General features: G+C 38.0%; 1 protein-coding gene across 1 annotated transcript in view; it reads left to right on the top strand.

Moving 5' to 3' along the window:
• The window catches only part of TEX11 (testis expressed 11), a gene marked incomplete at its 5' end in the record, with an annotated part of 282,218 nt that overhangs the window by 111,968 nt on the left and 152,969 nt on the right, over positions 1–17,281 (top strand). Inside the window, 2 exons of the mRNA XM_045072768.1 lie at positions 10,592–10,743; positions 14,175–14,260. Of these exons, the coding sequence (XP_044928703.1) occupies positions 10,592–10,743; positions 14,175–14,260 (238 nt within the window). The remainder of the gene's footprint in view (positions 1–10,591; positions 10,744–14,174; positions 14,261–17,281) is intronic.

The following is a 17,281-nucleotide window of genomic DNA, read 5'->3' on the forward strand; positions in this document are numbered from 1 at the left end:
TTTATAATGATATCCTGTTTCATTCCTGATACTGGTAATTTGAGTCTGGTCTCTCTATTTCTCAGTCACATGGTTGTCAATTTTTATATATATTTTCATTTTTTAATTTGAGTATAATTGACTACACACTGTTATATTAGTTTCAGGTGTACAACAAAGTGATTTGGTATCTTTATACCATTATGCTTTGGTCACCACAAATGTAGTTACCACCTGTCACCATACAACACTATTACAATATCATTGACTATATTGATGCTATTCCTTTTATTCCTGTGACTTCATTCCATAACTGGAAGCCTGTATCTCCCACTCCCCTTATCCATTTTGCTCATTTACCCACCTTTTTCCCTCTGGCAACCATCAGTTATCTGTATTTAGAGGTCTTACTCTGATTTTTTTTTTTGTTTATTCCCTTTATTCTGTTTTTAGATTCCACATACATGTGGAATCATGTGGTGTTTGTCTTTCTCTGAAGTATTTCACTTGGCATAATACCCTCTAGGACCATCTCTGTTGTCACAAATGGCAAGATCTCATCCCTTTTTTATGGCTGCTTAATATTCCATTATAGGTATATGTACCACAGCTTCTTCATTCATCTGTTGATGGACACTTAGGAGGCTTCCATACCTTGGCTATTGTGAAGTGTGCTGCAGTAAATGCAGGGGTGCATATATCTTTTGAATTAATGCTTTTTTTCCCCCTTTGGGTCAATATCCACTAGTGGAATTATTGTATTGGATCATATGGTATATCTATTCTTAATTTTTTGAGAAACCTCCATAATGTTTTCCACAGTGGCTGCACCAATTTACATTCCCATCAGTAGTGCACAAAGGTTTGTTTCATTCTATTTCCTTACACTTTATATCTTCCAATGTGAACCATTTGACAGGTGTATGCTGATACCTCATTGTGGTTTTGATTTGCATTTCCCCGATAATAAGTGATGAGTATCTTTTCATGTGTTGGTCATCTATATGTCTTTTTTGTTATATATTTTTTGAAGAACCAAGTTCAGTTTTTCTATTGATTTTTTTCTATTGTTTTTGAAAATTTTATTGATTTCTCCTCTTTTTAAAAGATTTTATTTAGTTGTTTATTTATTTGTCAGGGAGCATGCATGCACATGAGAGAGTGCGTGTGCACAAGCAGGCAGAGTGGCAGGCAGAGGCAGAGAGAGAAGCAGGCTCCCTGCTGAGCAAGGACCCTGATACTGGACGTGATCCCAGGACCCTGGGATCATGACCTGAGCTGAAGGCAGCACTTAACTGACTGAGCCACCCAAGCATCCCGGTTTCTGCTCTTTTAAAAAAGATTTTATTTATTTATTTTAGAGAGCGAAAAAGAGAGCATGCACATGAGCAGGAGGAGGGTCAGAGGAGGGAGGGAGAGGGAGAGAATCTCAAGAAGACTCTATGCTGAGCAGGGAACCTGACGTGGGGCTTGATCCCAGGACCCTGGGATCATGACTTGAGCTGAAGGCAGATGGTTAACTGACTGAGCCACATAGGCACCCCTGGTCCTAGTGCCTTTTATTTTTACTTTTATTAATTTACTTTGTAGCCTTTTATTGTAAGAAATCTTAGCCATGATTGTTACTAATAAGAAAAGAAGATAGAAACCTGTACACACACACATAGCAAGACATAATAGAACTAAAAGAAGAAATAAGGAAGTCCACAATTAGAGTAGGAGACTTCAACATTCTCTTTCAAAAATTCATAGAAATAGGAAAAAAACAGTTAAGATACATACTCATCAACTCTCAGACTCTGACCTTTACAGTAGACTTCATCAAACAGCAGCAGAATACACAGTCTTTCCAGGTGTCCACAGAATATATGCTGAAATAGACCATATTCTGGGCCAAAACTCCCCCCAAAACCTTAAGAAACTTAAAAGAAGTAAAAACAGAGTGTTTTCTCTGATAATACAGATCAAATACAAATCAATATCAGAAAGATCATTGAGTTAAACTGAAAACAATTTATCAAAATTTGTGGGATGCAGATATAACAGCATTGAGAGGGAAGTTTTTTTCTTCTTCTTATCATTAAAAGCTTACATTAGAAAAGAAGAAAAGTTGGGGCACCTGGCCTTCAGCTCAGGACATGATTCTAGGGTCCTGGGATCAAGCCCCACATCAGGTTCCTTGCTCAATAGGGAGGCTGCTTCTCCCTCTCCCACTCCCCCTGCTTGTGCACCCTCTCTCTCTTTGTCAAATAAATCTTTTTTTCATAAAAGGGACTAGGACCAAAGTCTGAAGGAAGAACACCAGGAATAAGCTTCCCATTAGAGTTGCACAGGACATGCTTAATTCCTCTGGCAGTAACAACATGTGTGAACCGTTGTTTATCAGGGAGCTCATTAGAGACTAAGTCCCTAAGGCTTTAAATGGGGATGCTCACGTAGGTACCCCTCTCTAGCACATACCAGCATTCCAGATACCATTTTGTTTGTGCAGTCTAGACATAGTGAGCCACCCTTATTATTATTGGAATGTTTTATATCAGTGTAGGGAACTGTTTACCAGCCAAGTGACCAGATGTCAGCCAAAGGCCAGCTTTGCAAGCAGGCCTTTCTTTTTTTTTTTAAGCTTTTATTTAAATTCCAGTTAACATTCAGTGTAATATTAGTTTTAGGTGTACAATTTGGTATTTCAGCACTTCCATATAACACCTGGTGCTCCAAGGTGCTCCAATCCCCATCACCTATTTCACCCATCCCACCTACCTCCCCTCTGCTAATGATTAGTTTGTTCTCTATAGAGAGTCCGTTTCTTGGTTTACCTCTCTCTCCCATTCCCCCATGCTCATTTTATTTCTTAAGTTACACATGTGAGTGAAATCACACTGTATTTGTCTTTCTGTAACTTATCCACTTAGTATAATACTTCATAGCTCCATCAACAACATTGTAAATGGCAAGATTTCATTCTTTTTGATGGCTGAGTAATATTCTGGGGGGGGGGCGTGTGTGTTGCCTCTTCTTTATCCATTCATCAGTTGATGGACACTTGGGCAGTTTCCATAATTTGACTTTTGTAGATAATGCTGCTATAAACTTTGAGGTGCATGTATCCCTTTGAATTCATATTTTTGTACTCTTTGGGAAATACCTAGTAGTGCAATTGCTGGATCATAGGGTAGTTCTGTTTTTAACTTTAGAACAACCTCCATACTGTTTTTGAGAGTGGCTGCACCAGTTTGCATTCCCACCAACAGTGTAAGAGGATTCCCCTCTCTTCATATCCTCACTAACACCTGTTGTTTCTTGTGCACAAGAAGGCCTTTCCAAGTATAGGCAATCTCAGCCTTGCTATGTGTACTCTTTGCTGTACCCTGAGTCATTTACTGAGGTATATATTCTTACCTAAACATAAAGGTATAACTGATGTCTATATATTATAATGGTTATAATTTCTGTAAATCAGCATTTCTAAACCCTTGTTAATATGCCTGTTTCAAAATTCTATATATGTTTATCTACATTTTTATTCCATTACCTGAATTGCTATTTTCAGCCTCAAAAATCTTGTTTTGCAGTTTTTTTCTTTTATTCTAATATAATTTTAGTACTCTTATCCTTCATTGTATCTTTTTCCTCTAGCAGTTGTTTCATCTTTCAATTATATATTGATAAAATACTCTTTTTGCTTTACAGCTAATGCTTTAGTCAAATAGTCTGAAAGAAACAAAGAATGTAAAAGGCCATTGGCTTTCTGGAGGGGTTGTTGAGGGGCCTGTTCCTTTCCTTTAGACCCCTCAGGGTTGAGGGCTCTGGGGAAAAAGGTAGAGAGGACATCATGCCTAAGTAACAGATTCCTGAGAGCTCACAGTAGGAGGTGAGGCCTGTGGATAGGGGATGGGTCTGCAGAGAGAAGGGAAAGTCACTGAAAGTGTGGAACTGGTAGAGGCAACAGAGGGAGCCAGGGACAGAGCCTACCTATGATGTGAAAGCGCTGAGTGGCCTGGTTGGGTGAGTGAAAGGGCTTAAAGAAATGTGGATGGCCTGAGCCATCCTGTCTGCATCACTCTCTGCAGATGGAAAATTTGTAGATGGTGGCATATTCCTGGCAGCAGTTCATATGACTTTATTAGATCCTAATTGTCAGTATTTATTTTGACCACATCTTTAGCATTTGTACAGAACTCTTATGGGAGGAAGAGGAATCAATTAAAATGATTTGTAGTTAACTTGAATTAATGAAAACACTTTATAGGGGAGTTAAATCATTTTCCTTTGAATTACATCTATGACCATTGTTACCGTTATCCTGAATATTACTTTCACAGGAAGTCAATAGGATACAGTGGGGAAAACTTGGGATAAACAGACTTGGATTCAAATCTTGAATGCTATTTTTTTCTCTTTAATGTGTTTTTTTAATTAATTTTTTATTTTTTTATAAACATATATTTTTATCCCCAGGGGTACAGGTCTGTGAATCACCAGGTTTATACACTTCACAGCACTCACCAAAGCACATACCCTCCCCAATGTCCATAACCCCACCCCCCTTCTCCCAACCCCCCTCCCCCCAGCAACCCTCAGTTTGTTTTGTGAGATTAAGAGTCACTTATGGTTTGTCTCCCTCCCAATCCCATCTTGTTTCATTGATTCTTCTCCTACCCACTTAAGCCCCCATGTTGCATCACCACTTCCTCATATCAGGGAGATCATATGATAGTTGTCTTTCTCTGCTTGACTTATTTCGCTAAGCATGATACGCTCTAGTTCCATCCATGTTGTCGCAAATGGCAAGATTTCATTTCTTTTGATGGCTGCATACCACATCTTCTTGATCCATTCATCTGTTTATGTGTTTTATGGTCTTTCTAAGCCTCAACTGAGAAATGAGTATGACGCGACACACTTTATACTGTTCATATAAAAACTTAATAAGGTGCTTTAGCACACTACTTAGCATAGAACCTATACCCAGTATTTGTTAACTTTCATTACTTTCCTTTTAAAAAATTTTTATTTATTTATTAGAGAGAGCACAAGCAGGGGAGGGGGAGAGGGAGAAGCAGGCTCAAGCCTGATGTGGGGTTTGATGGCAGGACCCTGGGATCATGATCTGAGTCGAAGGCAGACACTTAACCAACTGAGCCACTCAGGTGCCCCCCCACTTTCATAGCTCTCCTTATGTTAGTGTAAGAAGGAAATATTCCCTCTTTTCTAAGAACAGTATCTTATATCATGCCATTAAATATTCCACATCTGAAATGTTTGAAGAAAATTTGGGCTTTTATTGGGAACAATGATTTTTATAGTTTTAAAGGTATTTTTCTCCAGAATGGATGACAGGAATGTCCAAAGTGGAGAGCTGCAGTTTCCTTTCATATGGATTTCTGTGTAAAAAAGAAATCTGTGTTAAATGATTTATATAGTTGTCTTCTGGTATTTGGATAGGAGTTTTTTTCTTTTTCCTCTTTCTTTTTAGGTGTGAAGGAGAATACCAGGAGAAAAGGGATAGTAAAAGTTTAAAAATCAAGCAGAACTTGAGACAAAGTCTTCTGATTCAAGATGGGTTGGCAGAATTGGCAAAAACTAAAGTTTCATTATAGTAGGTGATGCTGGTGGAATTGAAATTTTTGTAGGCACCTACTGACATTTCCAGGCTGACTGCTTCTCCAGCACCCACTCTTTTGGAGGACAAATTGACAGGATCAACATTTAAAGTTATTCATATTTAGCAGTTTTACTCCTTGGTATTTATAGGGGGTACATCACATGTTTACAAGGATATTTGCCAGAACATTGCTTCTAATAGTGAAACATTGAAAGCATCTTGAGTATCATCACAGAAGAATAGATAAGTAAGGTATCTCTATACAATAAAATACTATGTGGGAATTAAAAAAGATAAAGTAAACCTATATGTAATGAACTCTAAGACATGGTATTGAGAGAAAAAGAAGCAACGTTTGCAGAGCATGTCACTTATGTATTTTAAAAACTATGTTTCTGTAAGTACAGACATGTATATAAGTGTACCAGGAAAGGACTGAAAAGGATAGTTACTAATCTTAGAAGTGTATCCTTCCAGGAAAGGGACTGGGACAGGGTAGGGGTCCTCGGAAATGTAAGCTTTGTTTTTACTATTTGCATTTTTTAATTTAAAAACTAGTTAAAAGCTTAAAATTCTGATAAAATACACATAACATAAATTTTATCATCTTAACTATTTTTAAGTGTCTAGTTCACTAGTATTAAGCACATTCACATTGTTGTGCAGCCAGTCTCCAAGGCCCTCTTTTCATTTTGCAAAACTCTTGTCGCGGCTGGTATAACAAATCAACCCGGAACATGAGGGTAAGAGGTTGAAGAAGAGAACTCGAGAAGCAGAGAGATGGGGGCAGGAGGAGCACTGAGGAGGATGTCCAACAGTGCTCATACACATCCTCTTGCTCATGTACTACCAAATCACAGGGGGAATCCTGAGAGGCTATAGGTATTAAATCTATAGAGTGTTGTGGATCTAAAGCCTCCTGAATATCCTCCCAAATTTTCATTGTTCCTTCAGAGCAAGCATATGACCCCCTAATTTTTTTTTTATTTTTTAAAAAATATTTAATTAATTTATTTATTTGACAGAGATCACAAGTAGGCAGAGAGGCAGACAGAGAGGAGGAAGCAGGCTCCCCGCTGAGCTGAGAGCCCGATGCGGCGCTCGATCCCAGGACCCTGGGATCATGACCTGAGCCGAAGGCAGAGGCTTTAACCCACTGAGCCACCCAAGCGCCCCGACCCCCTAATTTTTAATTCATTTTTAATCTCCTGCCCCACTCTCTGCCAGGCTTGCAGATTTACTGTTCCTTCTCTGGGAAACCAGGGGCAGAGATCAGAAACCATGCCAAAAAATTGGTGTAAAGCCTTCTTAGAGACTTTTGACCCTTTCTGTTTTAAAAGGGCCTGCAGTGCAGTAACAAAAAGATCCTGTTCTAAGGATTGAGAATACCCCATGTTATTTTACTCCAGCTTTCATCCGTCAACCTGGGCTCCTCTTACCTGTCAGCAGCTACTTGCCTGTATGTGCACTCCCTTGAAATGTTCTCAGGTCCCTGTTCGGGTGCCACTTGTCGTGCCTGGCGTGACAAATTGACCAGGAACGTGAGGGTAAGAGGATGAAGAAAAGATCTCGAGAAGCAGAGAGATGGGGGCAGGAGGAGCACTGAGGAGGATGTCCAACAGTGCTAAGTTTATTCAAAGCATTAAGGCCATATATATGGTGATAATAGGAGAAGCAATACATCTGTGTCTAGTTAAACAACATCTGTGTCTAGTTAAACAACCATGAGTTCCCATAATAAGTTTCACATTTAACTATAAGCAGACCTCATGATGCCAAATGGCTAATGCCAGTACACTTGTTCTGTATTGATACAGCAAACCTGAAAGTAATTTATGGGCTGTACTAGGGCAGCAAGGACCAGCCACGAACTTATGACCCCAACCGAATTGTTCTCAGTTGTTTAGCAAGCGTGTGGGAAGTCACGTAGGCGAGTGCACAACACATAGCACAGATCCTTTTAGTGCTACTCAACTTTTCCCATTCTAAACCTTTTGTTAGGTTATTTGGACTTTAAAGGAGGCACAAATCAGGGCCTGGTTTGGTCCTCGTCTCAAGCCTTATTGCGGCCTCCCACACAAAACTGAATCTCTGTGCCCACTGAACAATAACTCCTGAGTCCCCCTTCCCCCCAGTCTCTCTTGCATACACTAATCTACTTTCTGTCTCTATGAGTGACTGGTATAGGTACCCCATACTAGTGAAATTATACAGTTTTTGTCTTTTTCTGACTGGTGTATTTCACTTAGCATTATGTTCTCAAAGTTCAGCCATTTTGTAGCATGTGTCAGAAATTCCTCCCTTTTAAAAGCTGGATAATATTCCATTGTATGTATATACTGCATTTCATTTATTCATTCATCCATTGATGGAGACTTAGGCTACTTCCACCTTTTGGCTATAGTGAATAATGCTGTGAACATGGGTATACAAATATTTCTTTGAGGGGCACCTGGGTGGCTCAGTCGTTAAGCCTCTGTCTTTGGCTCAGGTCATGATTCCAGGGTCCTGGGATCAAGCCCTGCATTGAGCTCCCTGCTCAGCAGGAAACTTACTTCTCCCTCTCGCACTCCCCCTGCTTGTGTTACCTCTTTTGATGCGTCTCTCTCTGTCAAATAAATAAATTTTTAAAAGTCTTACAAATATTTCTTTGAGACCCTGTTTGAGTTATTTTGGGTTTATACCCAGAAATAGAATTACTGGATCGTATGGTAATTCTGTTTCTAACTCTTTTTTTAAAAGATTTTATTTATTTATTTATTTGACAAAGATGACAGGTAGGCAGAGAGGCAGGCAGAAAGAAGGAAGCAGGCTCCCCGCTGAGCAGAGAGCCCAACATGGGGCTCCATCCTAGGACTCTGGGACTGTGACCTGAGCTGAAGGCAGAGGCTTTAACCCACTGAGCCACCCAGGCACCCCTGTTTCTAACTTTTTAAAAAGATTTTATTTTTTTATTTGAGAGAGAGAGAGAGAACATGAGAGGGGAGAGGGTCAGAGCGAGAAGCAAACTCCCCACGAAGCTGGGAGCCCAATATGGGGGATCGTGACCTGAGCTGAAAGCAGAGGCTTAACCAACTGAGTCACTCAGGTGCCCACTGTTTCTAATTTTTTAAAGAAATTGCTGTATTTTCCATAATGGCTATATCATTTTACATTATCCACCAACAGTGCACAGGGTTTCCAATTTTTTCACATCCTTGCCAATACCTGTTTTGTTTGTTTGTTTTGATAGTAACTATCCTAATGGGTTTAAGGTGGTATTTCATTGTGGTTTTGATTTGCATTTCCTTAATGATTTGTGAAGTTGATTATCTTTTTATGTGATTATTATTTGTGTCTTTTTTGGAGAAATATCTGTTCAAGTTATTTGCCATTTTTAAATCAGGTTGTTTGCTTTTTGTTGTTGAGTTTTAGGAGCTCTTTATATATTCTGGGTATTAAACCTGTATCAGATATGATTTGCAGATATTTTCTCCATATTATTCCATAGATAGCCAATTTCACTCTATTGTATCCTTTAATACACAAAAGATTTTAAATTCAGTGTAGTCCAGTTTATCTATTTTTGTTTTTGTTACCTCTGATCTTGGTATCATATCTAAGAAATTATTACCAAATTCAATGTTATAAAGATTTCCCCCTATGTTTTCTTTTTTTATGATTTTATTTATTTGTCAGAGAGAGAGAGGGAGAGAGAGCACAGGCAGGGGGAAAAGCAGGCAGAGGGAGAAACAGGCTCCCAACTGAGTAAGGAGCCTGCTGTGAGACTTAATCCCAGGACTCAGGGATCATGACCCGAGCCAAAGGCAGACGTTTAACTGACCGAGCCACCCAGGCCTCCCTCCCCTATGTTTTCTTCTAAAAATTTTATACTTTAGTTCTTCTGTTTAGGTCATTTAATCTATTTTCAGTTCATTTTTGTATATGGTAAATATAAATGTCCAATTTCATTCTTTTGCATATGGATATCCATTTGTCCCAACACCGTTTGTTGAATAGACTGTGCTTTCCATACTGAATGGTCTTGACATCCTTGTTGAAAATCATTTGATTATATATGTTTTTTTAATTTCTGAACTCTGTTTTATTCCATTGGTATATCTATCTGTCTTTATGCCAATACGACACTGTTTTGATTACCTTTGTAGTAAATTTTGAAAACAGGAATTGGTAGTCTTTCAGCTTTGTTTGGAGTCCCTTGTGATTCCGTATGAACCTTAGGGCAGAGTTTTCCATTTCTGCCAAAATGTCACTGAGATTTTCATAAAGTTTACATTTAATCTCGGGATTGCTTTGGTAGTATTGGCATCATAACAATATTAAGTCTTCCAGTCCATGAACTATTTGCATTTTTAAATATTCAGAATATACTATTGTACTGTTTGTGTAATCAAGCATAAATAAATTTTTTAAAAGGAGTTTTTGGCAGATGGAACTGTAAGTTTCTTTTTTCTCTTTCAGTTTTGTTGAGATATAATTGTCATTCAGCACTGTATAAGTTTAAGGTGTCTATCATAATGGCTTAAGGTGGTCAAGAGGTACAGACCTTCAATTTGAAGATAAATACTGGGGATGTAATATACACATGACTATAGGTAACACTACTCTATGGTATATTTGAAAGTTACTAAGAGAATAGATCCTAAAAGTTCTCATCACAAGGGACTAGTAAATTTCTAATGTCAGTTCATGTGTCTTTACTGGATCTCATGTTCCAATTTTTATAAATTGGCATCAGTTCTAGAAGCGAAAGGATAAATTAGATATTAGGATAGAGATGATTATCTGACTAAAGATGTTCATGATAAGAAAATGTTTATGAATTGAATTGAAATTGAATTAAATCATTGTTAACAAATAGGCTTATTTAGACTTTTGGTGATACTACCTAAGCTCAGATACAGTTTTATCTTGCATGTTTTGCTTATTCTTAAATAAACTTTAGTCCCATTGATAAAAAACAAGTTATTCTATTCATGCCATTTAAAATTGTGTCTCATTGAACAGGGAGGCTGTTGGGTTCTATTTCATGAAGATTATCTGTGAACATTTTAAGTCATCAGAAAATATTGGAAAAGCTCTACTGCTCCACATTGACATGCTTTTACAAAGAAAGGAAGAACTGCTTGCCAAGGAGAAGATTGAAGAAATCATTTTAGGTCAGTAGGATTTCTGCAGGTTTCATTCTTTTTTTTTCTTTCTTTCTTTCTTTTTTTTTTTTTTACTATTTTAAAAAAGATTTTATTTAGTTGTCAAAGAGAGGAAGAAAGAAGAGTACACTAGCAGGGGGAGCTGCAGGCAGAGGGTGAAGGAAGCTCCCCACTGAGCAGGGAGCCCAAAGTGAGATTCCATCCCAGGACCCTAAGATCATGACCTGAGCCAAAGACAGACACTTAACTGACTGAGCCAACCAGGCATCCCTTCTGCAGGTTTTAGAAAGGTGTTAATATGCATGTAATTCTTAGATGTCAGAACAGTGGCAAGATTCTTAGGTCAGTGGATCCCTTTTCCTTGCCTGCTTTTTTTTTCCCTAATAACCATTAACTATAACACCTCATTGATTCAGATTCCACAGGCTAGAATGAGAAACAGCAAAAATAGCAAAACATCAACAAAACCAGAAAACCTCTGAGCTTGAAGCTCTTGTATAGTGAAGAATTGTGAGGTTAGAGGCCTAATTTCATGATTTCAGTGTGATCTCAAGTAAGTTGTGTGCCTTCTGGCAAGTTAATAACATCTCTGGATCTTCTTTCTAACTATAAAACAGAGGTTGTGAAATAGATTCCTAGTTTTTAACTTCCTTTTTAGCCCCAGCATCTTTTTTGTCATGCAATCTTTTTTTTTTAAGATTTTATTTATTTATTTGACAGAGAGAGATCACAAGTAGGCAGATAGGCAGGCAGAGAGAGAGAGGAGGAAGCAGGCTCCCCGCTGAGCAGAGAGCCCGATGATGCGGGACTCGATCCCAGGACCCTGAGATCATGACCTGAGCCGAAGGCAGCGGCTTAACCCACTGAGCCACCCAGGTGCCCCTTGTCATGCAATCTTATATGAACCCTGTCCCAAATAAAATATAATTTCTCTGTTAAAGCAGAGATGTAGAACCAAATTTCAGCATTCCCTTAACCTTTACCTCTCTGTAGAACTCTATACCCTGAAGAACATAGTATGATCCCTTTCTTGGAAAATTCTCACCCCAATACATCCTTCTAATTGTACACATATACAGAGATAGAATAGGAGTGATAGTTACTAAATGTTAATACTGGGATTTATTCTGAGTGATGACAAAAAGTCACTTAAAAGAAAAATCTTTCTTTTTGTTTTTTTAAAGATTTTAAAAATTTATTTATTTGACAGACAGAGATCACAAGTAGGCAGAAAGGCAGGCAGAGAGAGAGAGGAAGGGAAACTGGCTCCCTGCTAAGCAGAGAGCCCGATGTGGGGCTCAATCCCAGGACCCTGAGATCATGACCTGAGCCGAAGGCAGAGGCTTTAACCCACTGAGCCACCCACGCGCCCCTCTTTTATTTTTTAAAAAAGATTTTGTATATTTACTTTTTGGGTGAGTGAGCGCAAGAGAGAGGAGCAGGAGGAACAGAGAGAGAGATAAGCAGACTCCATGCTGAGCATGGCCTGATATGGGGCTTGATCTCATGACCTTGAGAACATGACCATAGGCAAAATCAAAGTCGGATGTTCAGCTGATTGAGCTACTCAGGCTCCCCTGCTGTCTTTTATTTTACCAGATTTCTTGAATTTTTCCAAATATGTATAATGGTTTTATAAAAATCAGAGAGATTTTTTTAAAAGATTTTATTTATTTATTTGACAGAGATATCACAAGTAGGCAGAGAGGCAGGCAGGGTTGGGGGGAAGCAGGCTCCCTGCTGAGCAGAGAGCCCAATGCAGGGCTTGATTTCAGAAACGTGAGATCATGACTTGAGCCGAAGGCAGAGGCTTAACCCACTGAGCCACCCGGCTGCCCTGTGATTGATTTTTTTAAGTGGAAATCTTTTGAGTAGATAATCTCTAAGAGCCTTTGAATTCTAAATTCTGTGAGCCATATTTTATTGATAATGTGCTCCCTAAAGACTCTCCCTAGGAATCCAGTTATTTTTAGACCCAATTTTGAATAAGTTTGATTATCTGGTTTTCCACCTCTTAGCATTTTAATGGTAGCATATTACAAAGAGAGAAAAGTTCTGTATGGAAATACATAGATAATCTGGCCACAAGGGAGGAGAAAACTACAAATTTTATGAAACAGTTTCAAATATTTTTAAAGATACAATAGTTTGTACTATATAATTGTTCCCAAAGTCATCACTGAGGTATAATAGTACAATAAAATACACGAGTTGTTAGTGTTATTACCTTGAATGGGCAAGCAAAGATTAAATTGTGCTTCAGAAAACCAGAAAGTATGTTTGGAAAAACATAATTTAGGGGCACTTGGGTGGCTTAGTCGGTTAAGCATCTGACTGTTGATTTTGGCTCAGGTCATGATCTCAGGGTGTGAGATCAAGCCCCCATGTCAGGTTGCATGCTCAATGGGGAGTCTGCTTCTTTCTGTCCCTCTCCCTTTGCACCTCCCCTTGCTCATGCTCTATTGCTCTCATTAACATAAATAAATCTTTAAGAAAAGAAAAACCTAATTTATAAAACATAATTTTTAGAAAAATTAAGAACTTTAACGAAATAATTTAGAGTTTTCAAAATAAAAAATGTTTTATTTTTAATGAAAATTAATTGTCAGCTAACTAGAAAATGTGTTTATCCAGAATGACTAATTTTCCCAAGATTATAGTTAGTCAGTTTCACTGTGATATTGAATTATGAACTTATACTCTCAAAGTCATGTAATATTTTAAGTTGGTACATTGAATAGCATTTGACTCTGATGTGAGTAGTTTTATCTAAGCCATGGAACAAATTATGTCTCTTGACTGTGCTGGGAGGTCAGAGACTCTTAGTGTTCTCATCAAAACTTTTGTGGAAATCAATAGTGCCAAAGGGTAGAAGAGAAGTGGATATAGAATTCTATTATAGTTTAAACTTTATCTTAATGTGTGCTAATGTATTTGAACCCTGTAAGTGTCTAGACCAGAAACAATCAGACATGAGTTACAATTTAAAGTAATAAAGTTAATGTGTAAACATGGTCTTAAAGTATTTTACAAAGGCTTTAAGGTATAATTGGCCTTTCTTGTGAACTTGGTCTGATCTTGTTAGTACATAATATAAACACTTCGTATTAACGATTTTTAGCATTGCTATCTGTTCATTCAGAATAACATTAAAGTACCAGGTGATGATCAAATTTGGAACATGGAAAATACGTTAAAAGGAGACTAAGCTGGGAAACTATCACAAATTGATAGGCAAATTACTGTGATTCTAGCAAACTCTGATTGTATTATATAATTAGTTTTGCTAGTAAACCTAAAATTGATGATGAAAACCTGTCAGAATGTGATTGTGTTTATAGCCATTACTTAAAGATTATAGGTTCTGAATATAGTTAGTGTTCTTATTTAATGTAATAGATCTTGATTTTTGGTTTTAGAACTTTGGTTTTTATTTTCAGGTCACCAAACAGGAAGAGAATTGACAACAGATTTAGTGGGCTGTTTACACAACATTCTGTGGAGAAAAGCTGCCAGAAGTTTTGAGGTTTGGGAAGAATCTATTTTTTCATTCTTTATATTCTTTCTCTACCCTAACAAATATATGTATTCACTATAATAATCATAAAGTGTCAAATATTTTAATAATCTGTTTAGGTACCATTTATATATTAAATATTCATAGGCATTGAAAAGACTTTGATATTGTGGTGATAGATACTTATCATTATACATTTGTGTAAGCCCATAGAATACACTACACCAGGAGTGAACCCTAATGTAAACTCTGGACTTTGGGCGATTAGTGCATGTCCATGTAAGTTCATCAGTTGTAGTAAATGTGCTACTTTGGTAGAGGATGTTGATAAAGTGGGACTCGTGTGAGGGCAGGACGCATATAGCCAATCTCTATACATTCTCCGCAGTTTTGTTGTGAACTTAAAACTGCTCTTAAAAAAGTTGTGCCATTAAAAGTGCCAAAAAGTGGTGATATTTTTTCTCTTTACAAAACAATCAAAGTTTACTGTGGGAAAAATGGAAACTAAAGGTGAGGTTTTTGTTGTTGTTGTTTTAGAAAGTAAAGAATAGGGGCATCTGGCTGGCTCAATTGGTAGAGCATGTGACTCTTGATCTTGGGATCATGGGTGTAGAGCTTACCTAAAAAAAAAAAAGAAAGAAAGAAAGAAAGAAAAACAGTATAGTTAAGAGCACAGGCAATAATTTCTCAGACATCAGCTCTAGCAGCATTTTTCTAGACATGTCTCTTGAGGCAAGGGAAACAAAAGCAAAAATAAACTATTGAGAGTGCATCAAAATAAAAAGTTTCTGCGCAGCAAAGGAAATAGTCCACAAAACTAAAAGACAACCAACTGAACAGGAGATGTTCGCAAATGGCAGATCCAATAAACGGTTAGTATCTAAAATACATGAAGAACCGATACAACTCAACACCCTCCCCCAAAATAGTCCAGTTAAAAAATGGGCAGAAGACATAAACCTCAAAATCAATGAAATATCCAGCATTAAGAAAATAATTGTATATTAACTTAATTGAATGTTAAACATTCCTTAAATTGACAACTGTGAAGACTCCATAGTAATATAGATTAATATTTACAAAATAAAGTCAAATGTAAAGAATGGAACATGAAAACTCTCATATAAGCTATGATTGCAACTGTATACAAATACAAAAGGACAAAGTTAAAACGGAGTATAGAAAAACGAAAATAGCTATATTAGCATGGTAAATTATGGATATTCTTTAAAAAATTTTTTAAATCATTTTTATTAACATATAATGTATTATTTGCCCCAGGGGTAGAGGTCTGTGATTCATCAGGCTTACACACTTCACAGTACTCATCATAGCACATACCCTCCCCAGTGTCCATAACCCAACCACCCTCTCCCTACCCCCCCACATCCCCCAGCAACCCTCAGTTTGTTTTGTGAGATTAAGAGTCTCTTATGGTTGGGGCACCTGGGTGGCTCAGTGGGTTAAGCCTCTGCCTTTGTCTCAGGTCATGATCTCAGGGTCCTGGGATCGAGCCCTATGTCGGGCTCTGCTCAGTGGAGAACCTGTTTCCCCCCTCTCTCTCTGCCTGCTTCTCTTTTTTGTGAGCTCTCTTTCTCTATCAAATAAATAAAATCTTAAAAAAAAAAAGAGTCTATTATGGTTTGTCTCCCTCCTGATCCCATCTTGTTTCATTTTTTCCGTCCCTACCCCCCATAACCCCCCGCCGCCTCTCAAATTCCTCATATCAGGGAGATTATGATAATTGTCTTTCTCTGATTGACTTATTTTGCTCAGCATAATACCCTCTAGTTCCATCCACGTTGTTGGAAATGGCAAGATTTCATTTATCATCTTTTTAATTAATTTTTTAGTGTTCAGTTAGCTAGCATATAGTTACATCATAAGATTGTGTTGAAGTGTTCAATGATTCATTAGTTGCATATTCAATAACTAAAATTGTATTTAGAGATTTCTAGGGTGGTTCACCACCCCTCAGACTTTTCATCCCACATGTGAAATATCTTTTTTTTTTAAGTTTTATTTATTTATTTTGACAGAGAGAGATCACAAGTAGGCAGAGAGGCAGGCAGAGAGAGAAGGGGAAGCAGGCTCCCTGCGGAGCAGAGAGCCCGATGTGGGGCCTGATCCCAGGACCCTGAGACCATGACCTGAGCTGAAGGCAGAGGCTTTAACCCACTGAACCACCCAGGCGCCCCGTGAAATATCTTTTTTTTTTTTTTAAGATTTTATTTACTTATTTGACAGACAGAGATCACAAGTAGGCAGAGAGGCAGGCAGAGAGAGAGGAGGAAGCAGGCTCCCCGCCGAGCAGAGAGCCCAATGCGGGGCTCAATCCCAGGATCCTGGGATCATGACCCGAGCCGAAGGCAGAGGCTTAACCCACTGAGCCACCCAGGCGCCCCCGTGAAATATCTTTTTAAAAATTTTTTACTGAGGCGGGCGCCTGGGTGGCTCAGTGGGTTAAGCCACTGCCTTCGGCTCGGGTCATGATCTCAGGGTCCTGGGATTGAGTCCCGTATCGGGCTCTCTGCTCGGCAGGGAGTCTGCTTCCTCCTCTCTCTCTCTCTGCCTGCCTTTCTGCCTACTTGTGATCTCTCTCTATCAAATAAATAAATAAAATCTTTAAAAAAATTTTTTTACTGAGGTATAGTTGACACAAGTATAAGTATACAATGTGATGATTTGATTAGGTATATGTATACGTTGTGAAAGAGTTCTAATCATTGATTTAATTAACATATTCATCACCCTTTTTTTTAATGAGAATACTTAAGTTCTATTCTCTTAGCAAAATTTAGTTATATAACCTAGTATAACTGTAGTCAGCTATAGCCACTATGTCATACTTTAGATCTTCAGACCTTTTTCATTTTATAACTGAAAATTTGTACCCTTTTACCAACCTCTCCCCATTTCCCCTACCCTAAAGCCCCTCCCAACCACTATTCTACTCTCTGTTTCTAGGGTTTAACTTTTTTTTTTTTCCAGATTCTACATGTAAGTGATAACATGAAATATTTGTCTTTC

Source organism: Mustela putorius, unplaced genomic scaffold (assembly GCF_011764305.1).
Source record: "Mustela putorius furo isolate JIRA1106 unplaced genomic scaffold, ASM1176430v1.1 tig00004053_pilon_pilon_pilon, whole genome shotgun sequence".
Lineage (NCBI taxonomy): Eukaryota > Metazoa > Chordata > Mammalia > Carnivora > Mustelidae > Mustela > Mustela putorius.